This window comes from Larimichthys crocea, chromosome I, assembly GCF_000972845.2.
Source record: "Larimichthys crocea isolate SSNF chromosome I, L_crocea_2.0, whole genome shotgun sequence".
NCBI classification, from domain to species: Eukaryota; Metazoa; Chordata; class Actinopteri; family Sciaenidae; genus Larimichthys; species Larimichthys crocea.
Window position 1 is genome coordinate 35,903,125 of NC_040011.1, and position 23,709 is coordinate 35,926,833.

The 23,709-nt window shown below is 40.4% G+C and overlaps 3 protein-coding genes across 5 annotated transcripts; 1 reads left to right on the forward strand and 2 right to left on the reverse strand.

Annotated features, from left to right (window-relative positions):
• Positions 1-126: 126 nt before the first annotated feature.
• On the reverse strand, positions 127-5,058 carry tmco6 (transmembrane and coiled-coil domains 6). The gene is made up of 13 exons (XM_027279130.1): positions 4,816-5,058; positions 4,030-4,136; positions 3,824-3,936; positions 3,552-3,735; positions 3,355-3,459; positions 3,092-3,183; positions 2,845-2,961; positions 2,621-2,735; positions 1,806-1,986; positions 1,299-1,393; positions 966-1,133; positions 726-851; positions 127-651 (listed from the first exon to the last, which is right to left on the reverse strand). The coding sequence occupies exons 1-13, from the start codon at positions 4,907-4,909 to the stop codon at positions 634-636; spliced, it is 1,515 nt and encodes a 504-aa protein (XP_027134931.1). The 5' UTR covers positions 4,910-5,058; the 3' UTR covers positions 127-633.
• arsia (arylsulfatase family, member Ia) lies at positions 5,037-23,619 on the forward strand. 2 transcript variants are annotated; one of them, XM_027279128.1, is made up of 4 exons: positions 5,037-5,103; positions 19,039-19,212; positions 21,163-21,310; positions 22,045-23,619. In XM_027279128.1, the coding sequence occupies exons 2-4, from the start codon at positions 19,122-19,124 to the stop codon at positions 23,441-23,443; spliced, it is 1,638 nt and encodes a 545-aa protein (XP_027134929.1). In that variant the 5' UTR covers positions 5,037-5,103; positions 19,039-19,121; the 3' UTR covers positions 23,444-23,619. The 2 variants fall into 2 exon arrangements, with proteins under 2 accessions (XP_027134929.1, XP_010739342.1); XM_010741040.3 differs by lacking the exons at positions 5,037-5,103; positions 19,039-19,212 and having other exon boundaries at positions 20,517-21,310.
• Positions 6,501-12,616, reverse strand: LOC104927050 (nucleolar and coiled-body phosphoprotein 1-like). Of its 2 annotated transcripts, XM_010741037.3 has the most exons (11): positions 12,319-12,616; positions 11,509-11,561; positions 11,370-11,428; positions 10,888-10,979; positions 10,595-10,768; positions 10,234-10,312; positions 10,061-10,119; positions 9,278-9,437; positions 7,504-8,742; positions 7,317-7,417; positions 6,501-7,169 (listed from the first exon to the last, which is right to left on the reverse strand). In XM_010741037.3, exons 1-11 carry the CDS (start codon positions 12,424-12,426, stop codon positions 7,137-7,139), a joined length of 2,157 nt encoding a protein of 718 aa, XP_010739339.3. In that variant the 5' UTR covers positions 12,427-12,616; the 3' UTR covers positions 6,501-7,136. The 2 variants fall into 2 exon arrangements, with proteins under 2 accessions (XP_010739339.3, XP_010739340.3); XM_010741038.3 differs by lacking the exon at positions 10,595-10,768.
• Positions 23,620-23,709: the final 90 nt, after the last annotated feature.

Consider the following 23,709-nt stretch of genomic DNA (forward strand, 5'->3'; position numbering starts at 1 on the left):
ACATGATGGTGCATGACCATGAAGAAAAATATCTAAGAATTTAAATCAATAAACTAAACGAAACATTAATTTTGTTAATCAAAATCCGATTATCTAAAAACAGTCTCAAATTTATAGTAAGCATTGTATCATTTCATTTATAATTTTATTGTTGAATGTCGACCATTAATGACATGATTGTTTCAAAACACATAATACTTCTCAAAGACATCATCACAAATCCAAAAAAAGGCAGCTTTATCATCACGCTTATGCTAGACATTGAGACGGCCATATAAATCGGATCTGTATACACATTAAATACATACAGCCTTCTTCAGCCTCTCAAGTGATGGTGGCACAATATGTAACAGAAACAAGACATGTCAGAGGTTTGTGAATGAGTGTAAGACTGTAAGAATGCATCCCAGGTATTAAAAAATATTTAATCTTTGCATATATTAAAATACTATTCATAACAACAATGAAGATGGTAAACATCATATTTAAAAAGGTATCAAATATTACTTTAAATATAACAACATTGTTTGTCTATTACAGAGTACAAAGAGTAAACGATTTGTACTAAACTTTCTTAGGTGTGTCCTCGTGTTTCTGTTTTGTGACACATGAATTTGATGCCATCCTGTTGATTCAGGAACATGGGGTGTCCTGCAACACAACAAATGATAGCAGCGTTTGTTTTAACTTCATAAATATTAAAGATTTAACAAATAAGTCTTTACCACTGAGTAAGATAGTAGATGGTGCTCCAGGAGATGTGTTGCTCTTCTTCTGATATCCCCTTTGCTGTTGTACTGAATGGCTTCTAGTAGTGAAAGTCCGCCTTGCCTCACAAACTCCTCGGCTACCTATTGGAAGGGAGTAGCTCTGGTATTACAACAACAGTCTTGGTGAAAGCTAATCATTCTCTGGTTTGGTTCTCTGAGCAGCATCATAGCTTTAAAAAGGTTTCACTAATTTACCTGTGGTCCACTAACTACCAGCATGAACAGGACATCCATACTCAGGGTCACCATCTCTTGGTCAGCCATTTTAAGTGTGGCACAGAGTGCAGACAGCAGTCCGAGATGGGCCAGCTGGACACAGAACTCCTTTTTCTTGTGGGCAATATTTGCTAGAGCCCTTAGGATCTGAGTATAACAAGAAGAACCAATGAGGAGTGTAACATTTTGATGGTGTGTGTGCATTAGTCCAAAGATAAGAACAGCAGAACACACAAACTGCTCAACATCAAGCGCTACAATAACAGTTAAATACTCTGAAAGCAATAATATCCACGTTTAGCTTGTACAGACCATGGTGTTGATGCCTTGAGAGAATGGGAGGAGCTGGATCAATCCAGGGACCAGGTTGAAAGTCAGCAGAGCAGAGCACAAAGCACTGGAGTAAGCTGCAGCAGTGAGACAGAAAATGCATTCAAACAAACCACACATGAACAGCCAATAATATACAAATCAATTATTGGCCCTGAGTAGAGCATTTTGCATTTTTTTCATGTGTTTTGTGGCCTCTGTACGTTCTCTTTCACACTAGAAAGTAAAAGGTGAGCAAGGGGGTTACAATCAGCAACTACACTGTCTGGAAGGACCAGATATAATGCAAAAAAAAGAGAAATGTCCTAAATCAATACAAGTTTACAATATTACTTTTGTGTGCTTACATGTGTAATAATTCTGGTACTGGCCCCAAACCCAATGGATCAGAGAGCACATAAAACAGAAATACCAATTTACACAATTTAAAGACTAAAATCAGTGCGAAACATGTGTCTGAGAAGAAACAGAGATCAGGTGTGACTATACCTGTGAGGTTGTTGAGGACCCAGGCACTTTCTCTGGCCAAGGCTGGCTGTGTTTGCAGGTATGCCTGAAGAAGTGCACAAAGAGCAACCACGATATGGACGTCACCCACCTGAGTGCTCAGGTCTTCCACTAGGCAGGAGGACAGGAGGTTTCCTACGCACCTCAGCAGAGGACAGATGAGCTAGAGATGAAGAACGCAGTGAAAATCTCCATGTTAAGTTCCATACAGTTATAGTTGTACTGTATATGGTATGGTTACCTCAGCCTAAAGATTACAAACGGTGTGTGCATTACAGTGTGGCTGATTTACCTGAGGATGAATTATAAGTTGAATTAGTTTTTAATTTTATCATTAGTTATTTATTTATTTTTAATTTTACTATGATTCATTTAGACATTCGTTTTTTCGTTATAGTTCTCTTAATGACTTAATGATCCTTTACAGCCTGTGTAATGCAAGAAAGAAATTTTCATTCCTTGATATGATCTGAAACATATGACAATAAGGACTGCCCGAATGCTGGTGGCAAGTGAAATGCCACTTTGGGCTAGTAAATCTGGTAACTCTCTAGCATAATGGAGTGATGTAAAAAATAATAATAATAATAAATAAATACATTGTTTTTCCTGGAAGTGATGATGGAGGTAGCTCAGGATTGAGCCTTCAGTTGCGTGAGGTATACTTTGGTCACCAGTAATAAAAAGTACTTGTTAAAAAAAAAAAAGTAAAAACAACTGAAACAAATAAAAAAACAAGAGCATTAAAATGCAACAAACATAAAGTTAAACCATATTTGTTTCATTAATGTCCTTACCAGCTCCATTCCTTCTTCTTTGTTTCCTTCAGCCACAGCAGCACCTAGTGACACCAACAGGGAACTGCACTTCAACAAGGCCCCATGAGCCAACAGCACTCTATTATCCTCCGTGCTTTGAAGTGAGATAAAAGCAGAAAAGAGACACATCGTCATTATTATTATGAATGAGTAAATATAAAACAGACTGCAGACACTTGCTGAGGACACCCTTCAGCCCTCACCTGCATGTGAGGTAGTGCAGACACCATGCACACTCAATGGCAGGTGCCAGGCCAAAATCTGGGTCAGGAGTCAGGACTGACAACAAGTGTGAAGGTAAACTGGAGGCCAGGACCATCCTGCAGACACGAGAGGAAGACTATTAGACAGCTGAAAACAGTGTGTGAGCAACGGCTAACAAAAGAAATAACTTTAGCAGCAATAGAGAGAATTGAGAAATGAACTGCTGCGTCGTTAGAGAGTTCTTACGGGATTATTTTCTCTGCTGCATCTTTGGCCTGGAGAAGCTGAGAGAGGGTGAACCCCACAGCTTCCACCACAGCAAGGTTATGCCTCTGGTTCTGAAAACACACACACAGAAACATAAAGAGAGCTGCGTTAACATTACTACATTTATGTGGGATTAGTTAGATTTTGATTCGGTTTGCAAACGTTCTACAAGTGTTTGACAAAGATTTGCTCGCAGGCACGGTGAAGATATTCGTGTGACGTGTTGTAGACTTTTAGTTTACCTCTATACAGTTGGCCAGAGCTGGTATGATTCCCTGCGCCAGGAGTTTCTCTTTTACGACATCACTCTCTGGGCATAAATTACCTAGTGTGTAGAGACACAGCTCCTGTGCACACGTGAACATACACACACATGGACAGTCAAAAAAAATAATTAGGTGATAATATTACACACTATCTGGTATGAATAGATACTCACAGTGAATTTGGTACTCTGGCCAGACAGGTAGGTGAGCAGGTAGGGGGTAGCAGGCAGACAGGCTGGTGCCACGTTGGTGTGGGGAGAGTGAGACAGCTCATGTAGACACCGTACAGCCTGCAGACGGCATGTAGCATCAGAGCCAGTGAGGAAACCAACCAGAAGATGCATGCTATTCTCTTGCCTCGGAGGGAAGACAGATTTATACACATGAGAAGCAGACATACAAATGTCTATGATGACATCATTCAAATTCAAAGTCACCACCATACTTGATGAAGGCGAGCTGTGCTGATGGGTCGCGGAGAGCTTTACTCAAAGCCTTCAGGCGGGCCTCTCTCTCTGAGCCAGTCTGTTGAAGTTTGTGGAACAAGCTGACCACGTCCTGGAGAAACGAGGAGCAGATTCAGATGGCGAGTTTTTACAACCAAAAGCGAAACATCATCTTGCTCTCTCTCTTTCTCGCTGTCGGTCTCACCTGTTCCCCTGAGTTGGTGTCCATGGTGACCTCTGGCTGGTCCTCATCTTCATTCAGCAGAAGTCTCTTACTCACAAGCTGTCGGTCTCTGCGGGCCTGTCTCAGTGCTGTGGCAAATTAACACAGACAATAGACAAGACTATTGTGTTATTATTATTATTATTATTATTTTTATTGTGTAGGTTATAAATATTTCTGTCTGTTTATTGTGTGTGTTGTTGTTGTTGCCTTTTCTACTTTTTTCTAATTCTGTAGTGTATGCTACACTTTCCTCTGCTGCTGTAAATTTCCCTGTGGTGGGATGAATAAAGTCTATCTAATCTAATCTAATCTAATCTAATCTAATCACTTTATGCTTCAGTCATCCGGCTTGTCAGACTTGCTAGATATCAACTTTTGATTTTTTTAATACTATTATTATGTAGATCTTCTTGTTTTGAAGGCTGTGAAACTAACACAGAATGATCCCATGCTGGCTAGCTATAAGATATATTTAAATGACTATTTATTGTATTTCTCAGAGACCATAACACTAACTTTTTATTTTGAATGTAAAAGAATTAAAGAAAAGTTGTCGGTCAACATTCCTTTAGTGAATGAAGTCAGGTTGCAGTGATAGAAACGTCATGCTTATTGACTGTATAATGTATATTTACTGTATTAAAGTTAATTAATTTAACATTAACAGTAGTTGGAGTGAACGTTAACCGACCGTTATTGACGTCAACGTTTATTTAACCATCAGGTGAATGAACGTTTCCATGGAAACAACGTTTCTTAACTCACCTCTCTCGTGCTCTCGCCTCGTTAGTTTGAGCTCCTCCAGGCTGTCGCCATGCCGACCAGCAGCTTTGTGTCGGACCTTGTTTAACCTCCACATTTTGCGCCGTGTTGTGGTCAAACAATATTAAAAATTCATTAGATTAAATAAGTGAACGTTTAGCTGCGTGTGTGTATCATGGTGGCGGACGTCAGCGTAGCTAACTGAAGTTGAAATTCTTCCTCGGTGTCTTCGTTGTCCGACCTCAGCCAGCTGCCACAGCGCCACCAAGCGGACTCACCTGGCAGAGACAGGTACCAAATATCCCGACACCTGTCTAGTGATGTGCGATACTGCATATTTTGGTATCGATCCGATACCAAGTAAATACGAGCCCGAATTTATATGCCGATACTTTTCAATAAATAAGTTGGATGCGTCATTGAATTGCTAAATCTCAATTTATTTTCATGACCTCAAGTGTTTTTTGTGACGTTTCCTTTTTTTAATTTTTTTTATTAAATAGTTCAAACCCAGGACAGAATTAGGACAAAATGTATAATTAAATAGAAAAGTCTTAAATAAAAATTACTCACAAACCAGTAAACTATTGATATTTGGATCGATCCGCCCACCACTACTGAAGTCTATTGCTGCCACACTAGAAACGAAACATTTTATTTTATTTTAAGTTTATATTGTTTAAATATGAAAGTTTTCACGTTAAGTGATAGGTTTGTATGCTCTAATAACATTAAAGGTCCAATGTGTAGAATTTAGTTGCATCTGCTGCATTGCAATCTCCTCACATCACCCTCACCTTTCTAGTGTAAAGGAAAAGCAAAACAGTTAGTCTAGAGTTAGTATTTAGTTTGTCTGTTCTGGGCTACTGTACTGTAGAAACACAGCGTTTCAACATGGCAGAAAATATTTTACTTAAAATATTTTTAAGTAACAAAAATAAAAAAAAGTCTCTAATCTATCTATCTATCTATCTATCTATGTAAAAATGCATGCAATTTGAAGAAACAGAAACATTTGCAAGGCCTACGACTAAGATTAATGTTTTGATCTCTGTGCTTTTAAGCTTGATCTTTATTTTAACACATGTATTAACCTTTGTGCTTTTCATGTTAAACACGTATACAATCCTTTGTGACTTTTATTTTAACACATATATAATCCTAATTTTGACACATCTATCTAATTCTATTTGACACTTGGGTTGAGACATGTTACTGAGCACCGTGGATGATATTGTGATAAGAATGCATACATTAAAAAAGGGATTTTAAATGCATGGGGCTGTACAAGAGGAAAAATCAGTCCAACCCGCTGGAGATAGTGTCATTTCTCACTGATTAGCTGGAGGTTGTTGCCCCCTCCACCCGAGAACAACTTTTCACGTTATGTGAAACTTGCCATGTTTTTTTTTTTTGGCCTTTTCAAGCTTTATTGTATAGAGACAGCTGAAGAGTAACAGGAATGCAGAGAGAGAGCAAGGACTGTGCCTTCGCACATGGGGCGGCTGCTCTACCAAGTGAGCTAAACGCCTCTCCGAACTTTGCATGTTTTAACAATATAAATGATCATGTTATAATGTGAAACCTTTCATGTTTTAACAATAAATTTACACATTTTAATGTGATACATTTTATGTTATAACGTGATACTAATACATTTTTATTTGTCTGGCGTGACAGCAATACGCTTCCGTATCTTCTCTGTCCACAATAAACAAACAGACGTTAAAGACACAGAATAAAAATAAAATAAAAACTATGAAGTTTAATTTGTATTAAAAGCACAATGTACAATACATAGAAAAAGGCTTTATCAAAGTTTTGTTTAAAAAAAAACATAACACAAACATACCAAAATAGGAAACATAACATTTCTCATATATTTCTTAATGTACATAAAACTGGTCAAATTTCTTTGTGATTTATTCTTTTTTCCTCTCTCCACAAGACATATATTGAAAACAAAATAAGATTAAGGATTATCATGGGAAGAATTCCTGAGTCTGAAAGAGATCAGTGACTTAACATTTTCAAAAACACTATCATTGGAGGGAAACAATCAGGTATGAATCCCCTTTACATAATCATGCCATTAAAATGGCAATATCACACAAAACATAAATCGCAAAATAACATCTGTGGCAGTGTGTGCCACACTCTGAGTAAAAACGTAAAAACTAATGGAATAAAGTACCAAAATTAAAAAGTAATTTTCTCTTTACAGTTTTAAGTAATCCTAACCACTAAATGATGATTTTAAATGGAAAAGACATTATGTGTTGTGTTCATCCACTGGTTGTGCAGCGATGAAGACTCAAACGTCTTCATAAATCGGTGCCCTTGGAGGATTTCTTTTTCTGTGAAGAGTTACAGAACAATTAGTAAATTTAAAAGACAGATGCGGGCAACTGAAGCACTAAAAACTAATAACGTGTTATTCTGATTTGACAACAGTGACATCAACCTAACATGTTGAAACTGTGAGAAGTACAGTGTTGTCGCACCTTTTTGTGGGTTTCACTTGAGGGTGTTTGTGTTACTGTGGCATCCTCGACAGGAAGTGCAGGGGTTTCTGGGATTTCAGCTGATTTCGACTTGCTCTTGTCTGAGAGAATGACAAATGAAAAAGGTGAACACAACTCACAAAGACAGCAAACCTGCATTTTGTCATGGCGTGACCTCTCTACTCACGTTTCTTCTTCTCTGTTTGAGGTGTCTCGGCGTTGGGTGGAGGTAGTGGCTCTGTGTCAGCTGAATCATTTTTCAATGAGGAGTGCCTTTTCTTTTTCTTCTTCACTTCAGTTATCTGCTCTGGCTTGTCCTCTCTGTCACTGCTGTCTGCTTTCTTTGTCGATGTCGTTTCTTCAACTGTCTGCTCCAACATCTCCTCATTATGTTCGGCTTTCTTCTTTTTTTTCTTTTTCTTTTCTTTAACTATCTGCTCTGAACTCTCTTTGCCTTCTTCTATTTGCTCTGATTTTTTCTCACTACCAGCTGTCTCATCCTTCTTTGCCTTCTCTTCTTCAGCTGTCTGCTCTGAATTTTCCACACTATCAGCTTTCTTTTTCTTCTTCTTTGCTTTCTTTTCTGGCACCATTAGCTCTGCGTTTACGTTTTCAGCTATCTGCTCTGAATTTTCTTTGTCTTCTCCAACATTTTGCTCAGATTTTTCCTCGCTATCTGTTGTCTTTTTCTTCTTTGCTTTCTTTTCTTCAACTATCAGCTCTGAATTTTCACCATCATGAGTTTTCTCCTTTTTCCTCTTCTTTGCTTTCTTTTCTGTTACTATTGGTTCTGTAATTTCTGCATCCTCAATATTCCCGTTTTTGTTTTGTTCTTGTTCAATCTCTTTCCTTTTGCTGTCTCCCTTTGTTCCTTTTGCCTTTTTCTTCTTCTCTGCAGGTTTATTTAACTCCTGCTCGATGACTTCAGTCTTTTTTTTCTTTTCCTCTTTACTGTCTTTGTCAACATCACCAGTCTCATTTGTATTCTCTTCCACCTTGTCTTCAGTCGTCTCCTTTTTCTTCTTCTTTTTCTTGGGCTCAGACGTTGTCACATCAGTTTTTTCTTTACTGGGTGTCACAACTTTCATTTTCTCTTTTGTTGGTGTCTGTTTTGACGGAGAAAAAGTGGATATTGCTAGTTTGTCTTCTACAGCATTGTTTTGCGCTGTGCTTTGGGTGATAGAGAAGGTCACAGGTGCAGTTTCTTCTAGTTTGCTCTTCTTGGCTTTACTAGTCTTTTTGGGTGTTTCCATGATGGTTTTCTTCTCCGCCTTTTTATTCTTTACCACCGTCCCCTTACTCTGTTGTGCGGGAGTGTCTGTTTTTGCGGGAGGCTTAGCCCGGGGTTTCCTCACTCTTTTTTTCAGGGGTGGTGGTGTAGAGGAGTCCAGAGCATTGATGGTGTCCATCTTGGCTACGTCAGAATCTGTGGACAGAGTAAACACGGTGAAGACATTGAACAAACATGGTCCGGTGACACCAATACTTAACAGAAAAAAAGGAAAACATTAATAACAACCACATAGCAACTGTACACAGCACTGTTTGTATGAAATCGTTGTGTTCCATGGTGAGGTTGTTCATAGGTGGTGCTGTTTGAATGAATCCAGCTCTTCCTGCCGCTTAATCTCCTACCATTTCTTGCATTTTCCAATACTTCCAACTTTCTCCACCCTCCATTCTCTCTCTTTCCAATGTGAAAACCTCTCCAAAACACTAATTTTCCCTCAGACCTGGAGTCAATAAAACTATTCACAAATCTTCTAAACCCTACGAGCTGGAGTGAGCTACAACCACTATCTCCAAAACTTAGTAAATAACTCCAGAACTATCTGGTCTGATGAAACACACCCAAAGTAATAAGGAAAATATGATTTGTTGTGCTTTCTCGTTGGGTGTCACCTCTGAATACTTGCACACAAATGATTAACTCAATGACCTCTTCTTGCACACACACTTACCTGTCATCTGCAGGACCAGTTTCTTCCATTTCTCTACATCCAAACTGCTGTCAGAGTCTGAATCATCTCCTCCAGCAGCTGCAACCTTGGCTTTTGTTGGTGTCTTCTTCACCTTCACTGCAGATTTACCTTCACTTTCTTTTCTCTTTGCTGGCACAGACTGAAAAAAATAAATAAGAAAAAACTATTTAGTAACCAGGACCAGTCCATAAACTAGTGGCTCAATCGTTGCGTTGTGTGATTCTCTATTGTCCTTTGAAGGAACTTTGTTGCCACCGTCTGTACGTAGCCTCACATAAAAGGGAGACAGGACAAATCTCCTGCCAAAGTGCGCCTCTTTCCAGGCTAGGGTTCTGCATCTGAGACTGGATGTAGAGCAATGTGATGTGAATGGGTTGAGGGGTTGTCTGGGGTCATGTGCTATACTGTGTGCTCAGCTTTGCTGAGGAGTGGAGGACCAAAAAGTTTGGAGGTGGTGCCATATAAGTTTGTCCCTATTGGAGGCAGTTTACAGAAGAAACAGAGGCAACAACAGAGGAGAATGGATTGAATTATACTTTCAGAGAGCAGCAACAGAAGGTGAGGGGCAACAGAAAGTGCTCTGAATCCGTGGATGCTTTGTGGATGTCAGTGGTGTGTTGATCTAGTGTTGATTGAGTGGTGTCTGGGTGGCTGCTCAGGAGGTAGAGCGGGCCGTCCACCAATCAGATGATCTGCGGTTCGATCCCCAACTCCTCCAGACTGCATGTCGAAGTGTCCTTGGGCAAGACGCTAAAAACTCACCTTCTTTTTTGGCGTCTCTGCTTTTTTTGCAGGTTTATCCTTCTTTTTCTTTGGTGTGTCTGGACATGAAAAGAACACAGAATGGATTAAAAATATATGCCAGTGCACAACCAGATTACAATTTCTTTCATCTTCTGTGACTGTGTTAACCTGAGTAAAAAAAAAAAACATACCAATAGGAGGTGCTGTTACAACTGCTGTTGGTGCAGCTCCCTGCTCAGAGGTGCTGCTTTTCTTCTTGGGACTTTTGACCTGAGAAAAGGTGGTACCAGCATAAGTTTTTTCAGACTTAGTTTATTAACATGAATGTAAATAAAGATTATTTGTGTTTTAAAAGACAACAAGGGCCATACCTTAACTATCGCATAGTTAAGGTAGTTAACCATGCCAGCTTTTTCATGATAATTTAAGCCTTTGCTAGATTTGACTGTCTAGAGTTGATTTCTGTTGTTTTACTAGTGTCAGTTTTGACTGGTGTCTCCTGGGGTTATTTGTTAGAAGAATAAAACAGATCCCCGAGACATTAAAACTTACCACAGCTGGAGGATTTCCTTCATTCTCTGATATGTCAGTGGTATCACTGGACTCGCCTGGAGCTGCATGTACAGCTGCGAATGGGTTCGCTAGTTTCTTTTTGTTTGGAGATGCTGCTACTACTGGTTTAACTGCTGCCGCTGAGGCTGACTTTTTACTGGAGGCAGGGGGAGTCTGTAACATCGAGATGACGAACTAGGTGTGAGTTTTATCATACTGAGTGATGTGTGAGTATAAACACTGAAAACAGCATCAGCTTTGTCATCATGTAAGCAGCGTATTCTCCATGTCACCTGGGGCAGTAGGCTCTGACTCAGCTCCTCGATATCCGAGCTGCTGTCGTCCTCGGTCTGATTGGAGGTGGGTGCAGGTTGGATTCTTGTAGCTGGTCAGGATATGATGCAGGTGAAAGATGAAAAAAGAGCAAGTAAAAGTCATGCACATAACCATTTTTTTCAAAGTTTGAAATCATAAACAGAGATATAACTGCAGCAGCTCTGCACAAAATCATTTAACTTAACTTAGTTAACCTAGTTTAAGCAGCATTACATAATATGTCATACATGTTAGAAAGTTTTTGGATAGAAGGAAAAACCCAAGTTGTGCTTAAACAAGTTGGAGGAAAAGTAAGAATGAAACTAAGAAATCCTACTTTTAAACTTCTGATTAGCCACCCACTTCTCCAGTAAGGATTCAGTCTGATTATAAAAGTAGATGCTTTAAGACTTGATCCCTTTCCATGCTGTGTATTTGGGGATGTAAGAAGCAGTCATACCTTTAGCTGGAGTTCTGGACTGGATGGCCGAGCCTGTCTTCCTTTTAACTTTTGAGTCCCTGACAGCAGTAGAGACGAAACTTAGCACACATGTCAACACTACCAACAAAGTCCAATCAAGGTGTCCAAACATACTCACTTCAACCAGGAAACGTAGATGTCCAATAATGATGCAGATGTCTTTGTCTCCCCCTGCAGAAATCAAAACATCAAACAATACAATAAACATACACATATGACACATACGTGTGATGATAGCCTTACTATCAGGATAACAAGATAACCTTTGTCATTACTCTCATGTGAATCCAGTTCATAGATCATTTTAGAGCAGACATTTTGACTTACAGCAGGTTTAAGGACATGTGAAACAAGAACAACAACAATAACGATGTGTTGGACAATCAAAAGGCTGTGATAGTGTTTTCTCCGGATCCAGTGTGTTCAAGCTGAAATCACTATGGGTCTGCAAAGAGTTAGGAAGCTGCGGCACTGACCACAGTAGGGTTAGATGTACCTAATACACTAAGTCTTTAGATGAGCATATGTTCGAATCAAACGAAGACATCGATCAATTGAGACAATACTGCGTCCTAACTAGCTGATAATAACAACTCAAAGACATGAATACATCAAACATATAGAACAACTTCAGAGAAGAGTAAGAGGCTCAGCACTGACCCTCATAACAGATGACTCATGAGTCATGACTCATAACTTCTGTATGTTGATAACAGGACAATAGTTCAAAGGTGTCAAACTCATTTTGCATATTCAACAGTGCAGGTAGTCTGCTAACAGACAGAATAAGTGGGCAAAAGCCTTTAAGTCAGGTTAATAATCATTGTTTTTCCAAACTGTAACACTGGTGTGCAGCACGTAAAGGTTTGCTCGTGTCTGTCAATGCATAGAACAGTCAGTGTGTGTGTGTGTGTGTGTGTGTGTTGACCTGTGGGCTGTGCCTCTGTAGCTCATCTGCAGCTGAGTGGAAACCATGCTCCTTCAAATGGCGGTAGATCAGCTGGTTCAGCTCGTGCTCTGATGCGTTCACGGACATGCTCAACAGAGGAAGTCGCCAACAGATAAACACGTAAAAGTAACAACTAAAAATATTTTCATATTAAAACTGGACGCACACTGAACATCATCAATGCTACCACACCACTAAAACACGCATGTGAGCGCGTTGAACTTTCAACTCTGGATGTCGTTCCGGTTAACCGCTGCAATGCACCCTGGGAGATGTAGTGCCTCCATTCAGCCACTGCGAAAAAGTACTGAGATCTTGTACTTTAAACGAAAATACTGCGTTACAAGTAAAAGTCCTACATTGCACCACGTGGAATAAATAAATAAATGTCATCTAGCCTAACTTACAACTCAACTTTAACATGCAATTGCAACAATTGCATTGTTTTTCACCAATAAAAGTCACGTTTTTTGTTTTTTATTTTTTTATTTTAAACTGTCATTACACTCTTATGACATGCAGTAAATTGTAAATAACTGGCAGATATGGAAAGTTCAAAGTTTTCTGGAAAAATTGGCCAAAGCACTGACTCACAGGTCAAAGTTTTCTGGAAAAATTGGCCAAAGCACTGACTCACAGGAGATTTTTTAAATTAGTTCTTAATGATTTTTATAATGAAAATAAGCAAAAGAAAGTTCAGGTGGAAATTTTGAGGCTTAGGTGTTAAAGGGTTAACTAAACCGAGATTAACTAAGGACTGTAAATAATCAAAATAAAGTTTATTTTCTGAAACAAATTCATAGCCACATCTCAACTTATGCATCTGTCTTTTTCTGTTGGCTCTCAAACTACATAAGTGACTTCCTTGTGGTTGTACTCAAAATCATAATACTACACTGCAATGAAATGAAAATCCTTTTTTTATTTCCTGCAATATTTTGTTTCAATAGCAGCCTGATTCGTAGTCAAATATGTGCAGGTAGCGCATAGTGAGTGGAGGTAAATGGTTCAAAAACAAAAACGCTGTTATTGTGGCTCCAAATGGGAAATATTAAGAAGATATTAGCGCATCAGGAGCACCCCTTTTCCCACCACATTAACTTTGGTTCTTGAACCGGTTCTATCAACAATACATAATCTTCTTATTAAGAATAAACCTGCCTACTGTGTGAACTGTCTCTAGCCGAACAGGGTCGACTGTATTTTTAATGTCTGTCATGATGGAGTTGAATATTTTATGAGGTGGTACGTGGCATAAAAACTTTGAGAAACACTGCTTATTTATTATTTTGGGGGGTTCCATTCAATGTCAGTATAGGTACTGGTGTCTGCCTTTGTAGAGTAAAGACTGTCAGTAATGACTGACATTTAGGCCTACATAAGTGATTTGATGAACTGATGTTGAAAAAGTAATAACAGAGGGAGGAAAAAGATGCTGAGCAAACTCTAGAAACAAAGGTACTTTTGTACATGACAGAGGGACGAGCTGAATATGGTCTTATTAAAGTAAAGGTTTGGACTTGGAGGGTGGAGCAAAGGAAGAAAGAAACCCTCCACCCAGTCTTACTTAGATTAGAAAATTGGGGTAAGAGGGGAAGTAATGTGCAAAATAGTTCATACTGTGTAATCAATAATAATATAATGATTTATTTTCTAGTCAGTATCTTTTAGACTATGTCTATCTGGGTAAATAGTTTGCTCTGACTGTGCAGTGTATCATTTCACCCTTTGTTTTTCTAAGCAGAATATCACAACCAACAAACCTTTTCTTCCTTTTTCCACCTCTTTTTTTTCTACCTGCCCGTTATTTTCTTTTCATTTTGGTACATTTTAGCTAGATTTCAGCTCAGTATCATTTCCTGTGCCAGGAAGGAAACCATCCGTGAACAAACAACCACACACCCATAAGTCAGTCAAGGCCTCTGTAATATGGAACAATCTAATCCTGCAGTTTGATTTAAAATGGTTTAGGTGACTAATATAATCTATATTAGTCATCTGATCTGATTTTTGCAGACTCCCTGAAGCAGCTGCCTCAACGATGCTTCTTCATGACTTCCTACTTAGCCTTTTATGGTTTCTGGTGGTTCTACATCGTAAATGTTGACGCCCTCTGGTTCTAGTTAAAGCTTTGACAATTAACTTAATGAAAGTAGCAACTGATCTGATGACTTGGGAAATGATCAAGTTTAAAGGGGAATTTAGTATCTACCTTTGATTTACAATTCTGTCATTTCAACAATGTATTATAAATCCTCAGTCAGCATGTTGCCTGTGGTTGACTACCTGTTCCTGTTTAAAGCGGTTCTCACAACCTTTAAAAATGAATTAGCCAGCAAAGCAAACCCTAATATGCCAGCTGTAATGACTGTGTGCACCGTTTTGTTTTCACTGTCTCTGGTGTGCACACATTAAAAAGGTGAGATATAAAAGGAGAAGGCCAACATAGACCGATGACTCATACTTTAGGAAATGACACAGACATTATATTGTAAGTCTTAAAATAAACCACCTCTTCTTGTCGCTTCTGGTTGCCATTTCAGCTGTTACTCTTATGCCTCTAGGTTTCTTGACTCAGGTCTCTTCTTTAATCTCTTCAGGTTAGAAAAACGTTCTTCAACCACAGACCCAGATGATCCACAAGATATCGAGTTGGACTGACAAATCAGATCCTTTTTGTCAATCTCTCGTTGATCAGGTGTATTTGGATAAAAGATTTCAGCTGGTTGGCTTCGGAAGAATCGAAAGGTGTCTGGGCTCAACAGGCTGCCTGGCAATGTAGCTGAGAAAGCCGGTCGTGAGACCTTGGGTCAAATTAGAGGAGAGTATTGAGTAAGCAGAGGGTCAGCAGGAGCAAACGGCTGAAAGGGTCTCATTCATGGAGCAAAACTAGGAAAGGAAAGCAGTGTGTATTCCAAACTCAATGTCAGGGCTCAGTGGGTCTCACCAAGCTTGATTTCACCATCTTCCATAAACCCTTTCCCCCAAACACACACACACATACACACACATACACATACCACAAGTTTGGCAAAGCGAGCTAGTTATGAGGCTGACTCAGCTTCCATTCGAGTGTCGATGGGACAGACCACCAAGGTTTTATGGAAGAATAACTATTTGTAAAATGAGAAAGGTAATATTTCCTCGGCCCACATTTCCTATAAATATCACAAAATACAGAGGACAGAGGACAAGGAGCATTTTAGCAAATGAGGTGAAGTTATCGGAGGAAAGGAAACAAAGCAGAGACAGACAAATAACTTAACACTTTACATCACTGAGTGCAAGAAAAAAAGAAGGGCATTTCCCTTGGCTTTGATGACACGTTGCAGTAAAAGTGACTGAGATATTTGTACAGGTTGCCCTCGTAAATAGCACTCTGTTTCACAGGAAATAAATCTACTCTACATTCCACGTGTTTAGCAGCTCACATCTGCGCTCACTCTGCAGGTAATTATCTGCAACTACAGCTGGTGAGATTTGTCATTACTGCGGACCTTTGATGTGTCAGCTTTTATATCATTTTAACTAGAACACTTCCAGATGTATTATTATCTCATTCCAAAATATGATGACTGATTGGTTCATATATTTAGTTTATTCATTAAAAAGCAAAAACCCTTTGAAGCAATGTCAAATATTCTACTCACAAATAGTCCCATAATGATTGCTCATTGAATCCCTGTTAAGTGTCCATCCAGACAGCTTTGCTGGAGGGTCATAATGAAGTGTTGTGCCTGGACTTCCGGCCCAGGTGCTGCTGCACCTCCACAAGAGCCAAATCAAACACACCTTCAGTCAGGCAGGCCAGTGCCGGAGCCCTGGACTGCCACCTCACCTGTGAGGTCCCAACTGGTACGACGGCATGATGTGTGGACACAATTGCCACAGAGAGAGTGAAAGGAGATATTAGCTGAATGTTATTTACACTATATATATGTCATATTTATACTGACTGAGATCACCTGACTCCTTTTCCTGTGTTATCTATTTATATATACACTAACCCTCTGCGGTGGCAGAAACAGGCATGTAGAAATACCGGTGCCCGCATCGCAAGAGGTGAGGTAAACCACGTCCACTGGTAGAGAGAAGTTTGGTTGCACCACATGGGCGCTCACTGATACAACTGGGATTAGTTTACACTTCATTGTGCTATATATCTATCTCTTCATCGACAGAAAGGCAAACTGTATATTTTAGAAAACGTCTAAAAAATGGATAATGGATATGGAATCTAAAAAACTTACTTTGATTCCATATTTTCCCTTCCTGTTATCTGTAAATGAAATATATTTATTCTGATGCGATGACATCAGGTATTTCAGTTTGCAATTAATAAATTTAATAGTAAATGCAACCCCTCCCACTAGCTAACTCCTGCTAAAGTTAACTAGCTTGGCAGATCTGCCGTCTTTCACGCGGCTACATTTAACTAAGCCAAGCTTAACTAAGGACAGTAATTAATCGAAATAAAGTTTATTTTGAGGAACAAACTACTTAAATCGGACCAGAAAGTTAAAAGAACAAATTTGTTTGTGGATTCGGTCCCTTCTCTGTCACATTCCCTGAATATTATCCAAAAACAGAGTCACAACTGAACTCATGCATCTGCATTTTTTAAGGTATTTATGTCGGTTCAGGTTTATTTTGGGGGGTTTCTCTGAACTACGTAGGTACTGCTGTCTGCCTTTGTAGAGTAAAGTATCTGTTTGATATTTAGGCCTACATCAGTGATTTGACGACCTGATGTTGAAAAAGTAATAACAGACGGAAAAAAAAAACATGTTGAGCAAACTCTAGAAACAAAGGTACTTTTGTACACGGCAGAGGGGCGACAAGCTGAATACAGTCTTACTGGAGTAAAGGTTTTGGCTTGGAGGTTGGAGCACAGGAGCACAGGAAGAAAGAAAACGTCCATCCAGTCTTACTCAGATTAGAAAATTGGGGTAAGAGGGGAAGTAATGTGCAGGTTTACTGGCAGGGCTGTGTTGATTAGAAAGGGGGTAGTGTTCATGGCGAAGGGGAGCAGCCGTATTCAGTAACAGCACCTCTTCCTTTAGCCAAAGCCAACATCTGGTGCCAACCGACACAGAGCAGGAGCAGCAGCACCCCCAATCTCTGCTTCCCTTTCAACTCATTATTGCATTTCACAGTTCTCCAGAAAAAGGCCTCAAACCTGGTTGGAAGGTGACATAAAAATAAAAAGGCTTGAGAGATTTGGTTAAACTGAAAAACACTCATTTATGCTGCTTTTACCATACTCTCTATCTGACAGTAAAAACAATGTAATCACAGAAACTTTCAATACAGAGGTTTGAAAAGCTACTAGCGCCTTACTCTAACTTCATTAACGAGCCTTTCCAACATAAAGTAATGAGCACCTTCTGAATGAATGAAGCCACGGTTTAATTGTGCTCCACATATCGACCTTCATTTAAGGAGCAGAGAAAAAGGAGTGTTGTTAAATGTACAATGTTTCACGACACTTCCTCTGGGACGGTCATGTACATTCAGCAAGCCCACTACACAGGTTTGCAGCACAATTAAAGGAAACTCTGAGACTTTTTGAAATAGCCTGATCAAGGTCACTGTCACATGCTTAAATCATTTAGTTAAGATAGATTTTCAAGCTGTGTGCAAAAAGGAAAAAAAAGATGATGTGAAGTGATGAGAAGAATGTGATCAGGAGCCTCAAACTTAAATTTAAAATGAGTCACATATAGGTGAATAGCAGCTGAACTTGAGTGACCTTTAACATACCTGACATTACCACCTACTGTGTTGAAATCAAGCTATTACTGGAACTGGACAGCTGTGGTCAACAAGAATGCTAATAAAACGAACATATTTCTTATTCTTAGCTGATTTTGACATTGAGCGGCAGCTCAAAATAAGTAATGACAAACAACAAGACTGAAAATAACCCCCAGAAACCAAATATGTGTGTTTGTTCAACATTTAAGGGTCAATGAAAGCCCCACTCGTGGTGCATTGTAAGGTAACTGTTTCCATAAATACTGTCATCAAATTTTTGGGGGGCAGTGGTTGAATTCTTTATTTTGGCAACAGGACAGTTCAAATAAGGATTAGCAAATGTGCAATCTAAGACGTAATTTATCTGCGGTATCAACCTGTCAACATCTTTTAAGACTTCAGATGAGTATGTGGCCACATGCTCGTGTTAATATTTATGCAGGTATGAGTAGGTCAGACTGTCAGTGTGTGTGTGTGTGTGTGTGTTGTTTGTGTTTGCATAGAGTTGTTGTTGACCCAGTGAGCTGCCGCAGTTACACCTCTGACCAGCAGAAAACAGATGAGTCACATCTCATAAGTGTGCCTGCCCAAAAACCTGGAGACTCTTATTTTCCTGGCAACACACACACACACACAGATCACACAGGTATGTTCCCCTCCACTGTGATTCTATGTTATTTCACTGCCTCTCTGGGACATCACAGATCCCTGTCCTGCCCTCTTTGTTGCTTCTAAGTTGACTTTTTTGAGCTGTTCTTCACACATATTGTAGTTGCAGTCCTTCAGTGTAATTGCAAAACATCTCTCTGGTTTTTGGTTAGAGTTTTGCAAAGACCTTTCAGCTGTCCAAGCCGCTCCCTCTAGGAAAACTACATAAATAAACACGAGGGTGTAAAACTTCAGGTGCACCTCAGTCCTTTTTTTCTTCTCTCTCTTTCCCAGCTTGACCTGCCTTAAACTCAGCAGCTCTTCTCCAAAGGTACCTTTTCTGTCGGTGGTGGGCAAACATCCCAGGCTGCAGCTTCATGCCCTTTACGGGAGGCCCATACTTCCTTTGGCTACCTCACGACCTCCATGCCCACAAGTCTCTCCGTAACCAATATCAATATTTGCAAGGTATGATGTTTTACCTTCCAGCGTGTTGGCCAACTCCTGACTTCGACAGATCTCATTTTCATGTGCAGGCCATGTTTCACCTCAATGACCTTGAGTTATTCAGAAGGTTTAGGTTTTAAAGTGAAAACTATATTCTGCACCCAGGGCGCAAATGTAGCCAGAACCGGCGCTGACTACAATATCTTATGTCCAACATCGTTCATATCTGGGCCCTTCAGCATGACCAGTTTCTCACAAGATGATGGAGATCATGAAATCTGACAACCTCTTGTTTTCTCGGACACTCACAGAATATGTTACAAGTTTTAGTGCCTTTCATGTGAGATGCACATACCCCAATGGCACAAAAACATCAATCAAGACTCGAAAATCAAAATTCTCGATTTTAAATTCTTAACGTCTTTAAGTCTTTAAAAATCTTTACATGCTACAAACTTAGCAAAAACAAAAAAGGGGAAAAAAAGGCCTTCCAGTGGAGAAAATGTTGTGTTTCAGTGGAGAAAACTTGAGGATGTGTCTTCTTCGGTGCCCTTTTTTATTTTTTCTGCACCTGATGACACACATAAGAAACAAGATGTTTTTGAACAAGGGGCTAGTAAAAGACTACAAGTTTGTTCCAGGTTCCATGTGTCCACGTGGAAGATTTTAGGGCAACGTAATCACCCAATGTGTGTGAAAGACATACGTATGTTATGTCATCTCAACTCGCTCCAGCATTAGCTGTGCTAATGTCTCTCAATCTACAGTTCCTCCTTTGCACTGGCATAAATTTAATGAACAAAATAAATAAATACCTTCAGTAATTTGCTCTCTTCAGCCCTTCCCTGCAGATAAGTTGCTGTGGGGCAATACATTCACACAGGAGCTGTGCCGTGAAGTCGTGCTGCTTTCTGTTGACCCGCTGAAGGATTTGTAAAGTGGTTCTTTGACGCCTGTTTGGAGATCTTATCTGGGAGTCTGGGAAGTCTGTGCTGTCTCTCTCCTCAGGTCTGCAGCACTCATAAAACAGCAGGAATAATAAGAGAGCGTTTGTGAGTGCCGTGGAGTGGAGTGGAGGAACAGTGTCGCTGATTGTGTCTATAGGGCCCCATAGGGCCCCGGGACTCAAATCTCCTCCACACCACACCATGTTTTTCTGAGTGAGGGTCTTTCTGTGGACTCTCTGTCATTCACTGCTAAACCAGGTCATATGGGAATCATTTTTTTCTTGCTTTCTAGTAATTTGTAAAGTGGGCAGTGTGGTTCATTGAAATCAAATTACCCTGAAATGGCATGAATGAAGGGGAGGGTGTGTGCTGCTGCTTTCACACTGAATGGAGACACGTGTAAACAGAACTGCAGTCATAACATTCCTAAGATTTTTCAGAATAATATCCAAATTTAGTAAAAATGATCAGTTCTTATTGCCTAGATATATTAAAAACAAGAGAGCTGATGTGAGACATAAACTTTGTATCAACACCTGGATTAAGTAGAAACATGTCTGTGTGCGTTTTTTTTTTCCTGGTAGGGGGCTGATGTTATTTCAGTCAGGCAGCAAATGGGCGGGGTTAATGGGACCACTAGGCAGAGTGAAATGTTTTCAAAGGAGGCAAAGAGAGAGTCAGTTTGAAGAGTCAGCATGGATGGAGCTGTAACTTCTCTTTAAGGTGGACGTATGTTTCAGGTTGATTAATTGTAATTTGTGACATCTGATGAGTTTAAAATAGTTTCATCCTCGTTGCACAATGATTTTGTGACAGAATACTGAATACTTGCTAGTTTGAAGTGTCACAGGAGGAACCATGGCAACGACAGCTCTGACAGGGTTCTCGATGATGAGCCTGCTCAGCCTCGGATATCTGACCTGGGACCTGATGAGTCCTAACCAGGTGGAAAACGAACCCGAGCAATCTTTTGTGGACAGGTCTCCTGTCCCACAGCCTCCTCACATCATTTTCATCATGACAGATGATCAGGGATTCAACGACATTGGATACCACAGCTCTGACATCAGGACACCGGCGCTGGACAAACTGGCTGCGGATGGAGTGAAGCTGGAGAATTATTACATCCAGCCCATCTGCACCCCGTCCCGCAGTCAATTCATCACCGGCAGGTAAAGTGTTTGTCCTCACATTTGAGACTGTATTTCATTTTACCTTTAAGACTAGGATTATATTGATGTAAAACACAAATAAATAAAACATCTGATGGGCTTTTCCCTCAATTTGTTATTTAAAAAATGCATCCATTAAATGCATTTATTAGATTAGACTAACCCTAACCGTAAGCTTATTATTAAGATATTATAAGCAACATTTGAATGAATGAAAATGGATGTGCAGAATCAAACCTACATTTGAATACAGATAGTATTGTTTTTATATTTCAAAAATAAAAGAAAAAAGAATAAAAGTAAATAAATTAATTAAACAAACATAATAGTTGGCTGGTCTTTTGGAGTTTGCCCGGCATGTTTTTGCAAAAATAAACTGCAGTGGAAATGACTGTATTGTTCTGATGTTTGATCATTAACTTGCCAACCATCTATGCCTGAAGTGGTATTAGTATATTGCAACCCCCCCAAACACATACCTGAGATAAGTAAAACAAATTTCTGACACAAACATGCAGACGATAAACTTTTCTACAGCTCTTTATGTAGCTAATCTGTCTTCACCTCTTCAATATTTGTTCACCACACATGAAGCTGAGGGAGGAAATGTAAATGATCTCCATCTGCCCTCTTCTCTTACTTCTTCTCCTGTTCTTCTGCGTGTAATTATTGAACCATATTTTGGATCTGATTACTGATAACATTAATCATCATCTTAATAATTAACCCTACAGGTATCAAATACACACTGGCTTGCAGCACTCCATCATCCGGCCCCGCCAGCCCAACTGCCTGCCCTTTGACCAGGTCACCCTCCCCCAGAGACTGCAGGAGCTCGGCTACTCCACCCACATGGTCGGCAAGTGGCACCTGGGCTTCTACAAGAAGGAGTGCCTGCCCACTCGCCGTGGCTTTGACACATACTTTGGCTCATTAACTGGCAGTGTGAACTACTACACCTACGACTCCTGTGATGGCCCTGGGCTTTGTGGTTTCGACCTGCATGAGGGGGAGTCTGTTGCCTGGGGTCAGAGGGGTAAATACTCCACCCATCTCTATACGCAAAGAGTCCGCAAGATCCTGGCAACCCATGAGCCTCAGTCCCAGCCGCTCTTCATCTTCCTCTCCTTCCAAGCTGTTCATACACCTCTGCAATCTCCACGGGAGTATATCTACCCGTATCGCGGGCTTGAAAATGTGGCGCGGAGGAAATATGCAGCTATGGTCTCAGCTGTAGATGAGGCAGTGCATAACATAACATATGCTCTCCGCAAGTATGGTTACTACCAGAACAGTGTCATCATCTTCTCTACTGACAACGGTGGCCAGCCTTTGTCTGGTGGCAGTAACTGGCCGCTCAGAGGACGTAAAGGCACCTACTGGGAAGGTGGTGTCCGAGGTCTGGGCTTTGTCCACAGCCCTCTGATAAGGAAGAAGAGGAAGGTGAGTAAAGCCCTGGTGCACATCACTGACTGGTATCCCACACTGGTGGGCTTAGCAGGTGGAAATGAGTCCCTGACTGAGGGAGTGGATGGGTATGATGTTTGGGAAGCCATTAGTGAGGGGAAGGAGTCACCCAGGTTGGAGATCCTCCACAATATCGACCCTCTGTATAATCATGCACGCAGTGGCTCCCTGCAGAAAGGATATGGGATTTGGAATACAGCTGTACAGGCCTCCATACGAGCTGGAGACTGGAAACTCCTAACAGGAGATCCCGGCTATGGAGACTGGACACCGCCACAGATGCTTCCAGGTTTCCCCGCCGACTGGTGGAACCTGGAGCGCCACACTGAACCCAGAAAGTCTGTGTGGCTTTTCAACATCACTGGAGACCCCTACGAACGCTTGGACCTTTCTGAGCAGAGACCAGATGTTGTCAAAGAACTGCTGGCTAGATTGGTGTACTACAATCGCACTGCAGTGCCAGTAAGGTACCCATCAGAGGACATACGGGCTGACCCCCACCTGAATGGAGGTGCCTGGGTGCCCTGGGTAGGAGATGAAGAGGAGGACAGCTGGGACAGTGTCTACCGGAAAAAGAACAAGGACTGGAAGAAGAAGCTTAAACTGTCCAAAAGCAGGTCATTTTTCAGAAGACTCAACACTAGGATCATGTCCAACCGGATATAAAAAGGACATGACCTGAAAAGGTTCAGAGGAGACCCACCTGAGGGACAAGATTATATAAAGGAACCCAGATTCTGCAAGATCTGGCTGCAGTTAGTAAGTTGTTTCTGCAGGTGCATGTTCAGTGTCTCTATAGGTGATTCATGTGGTTTGTATCTGCTTTGAAAAAATAAAAAATGTGTGTGTCCTTAAATTGTATATTCTGTTCTGAAAACAGAGAGTTGAGTTCATCTTACACGATGATACAGCTACATAAGCAAATATGTTTT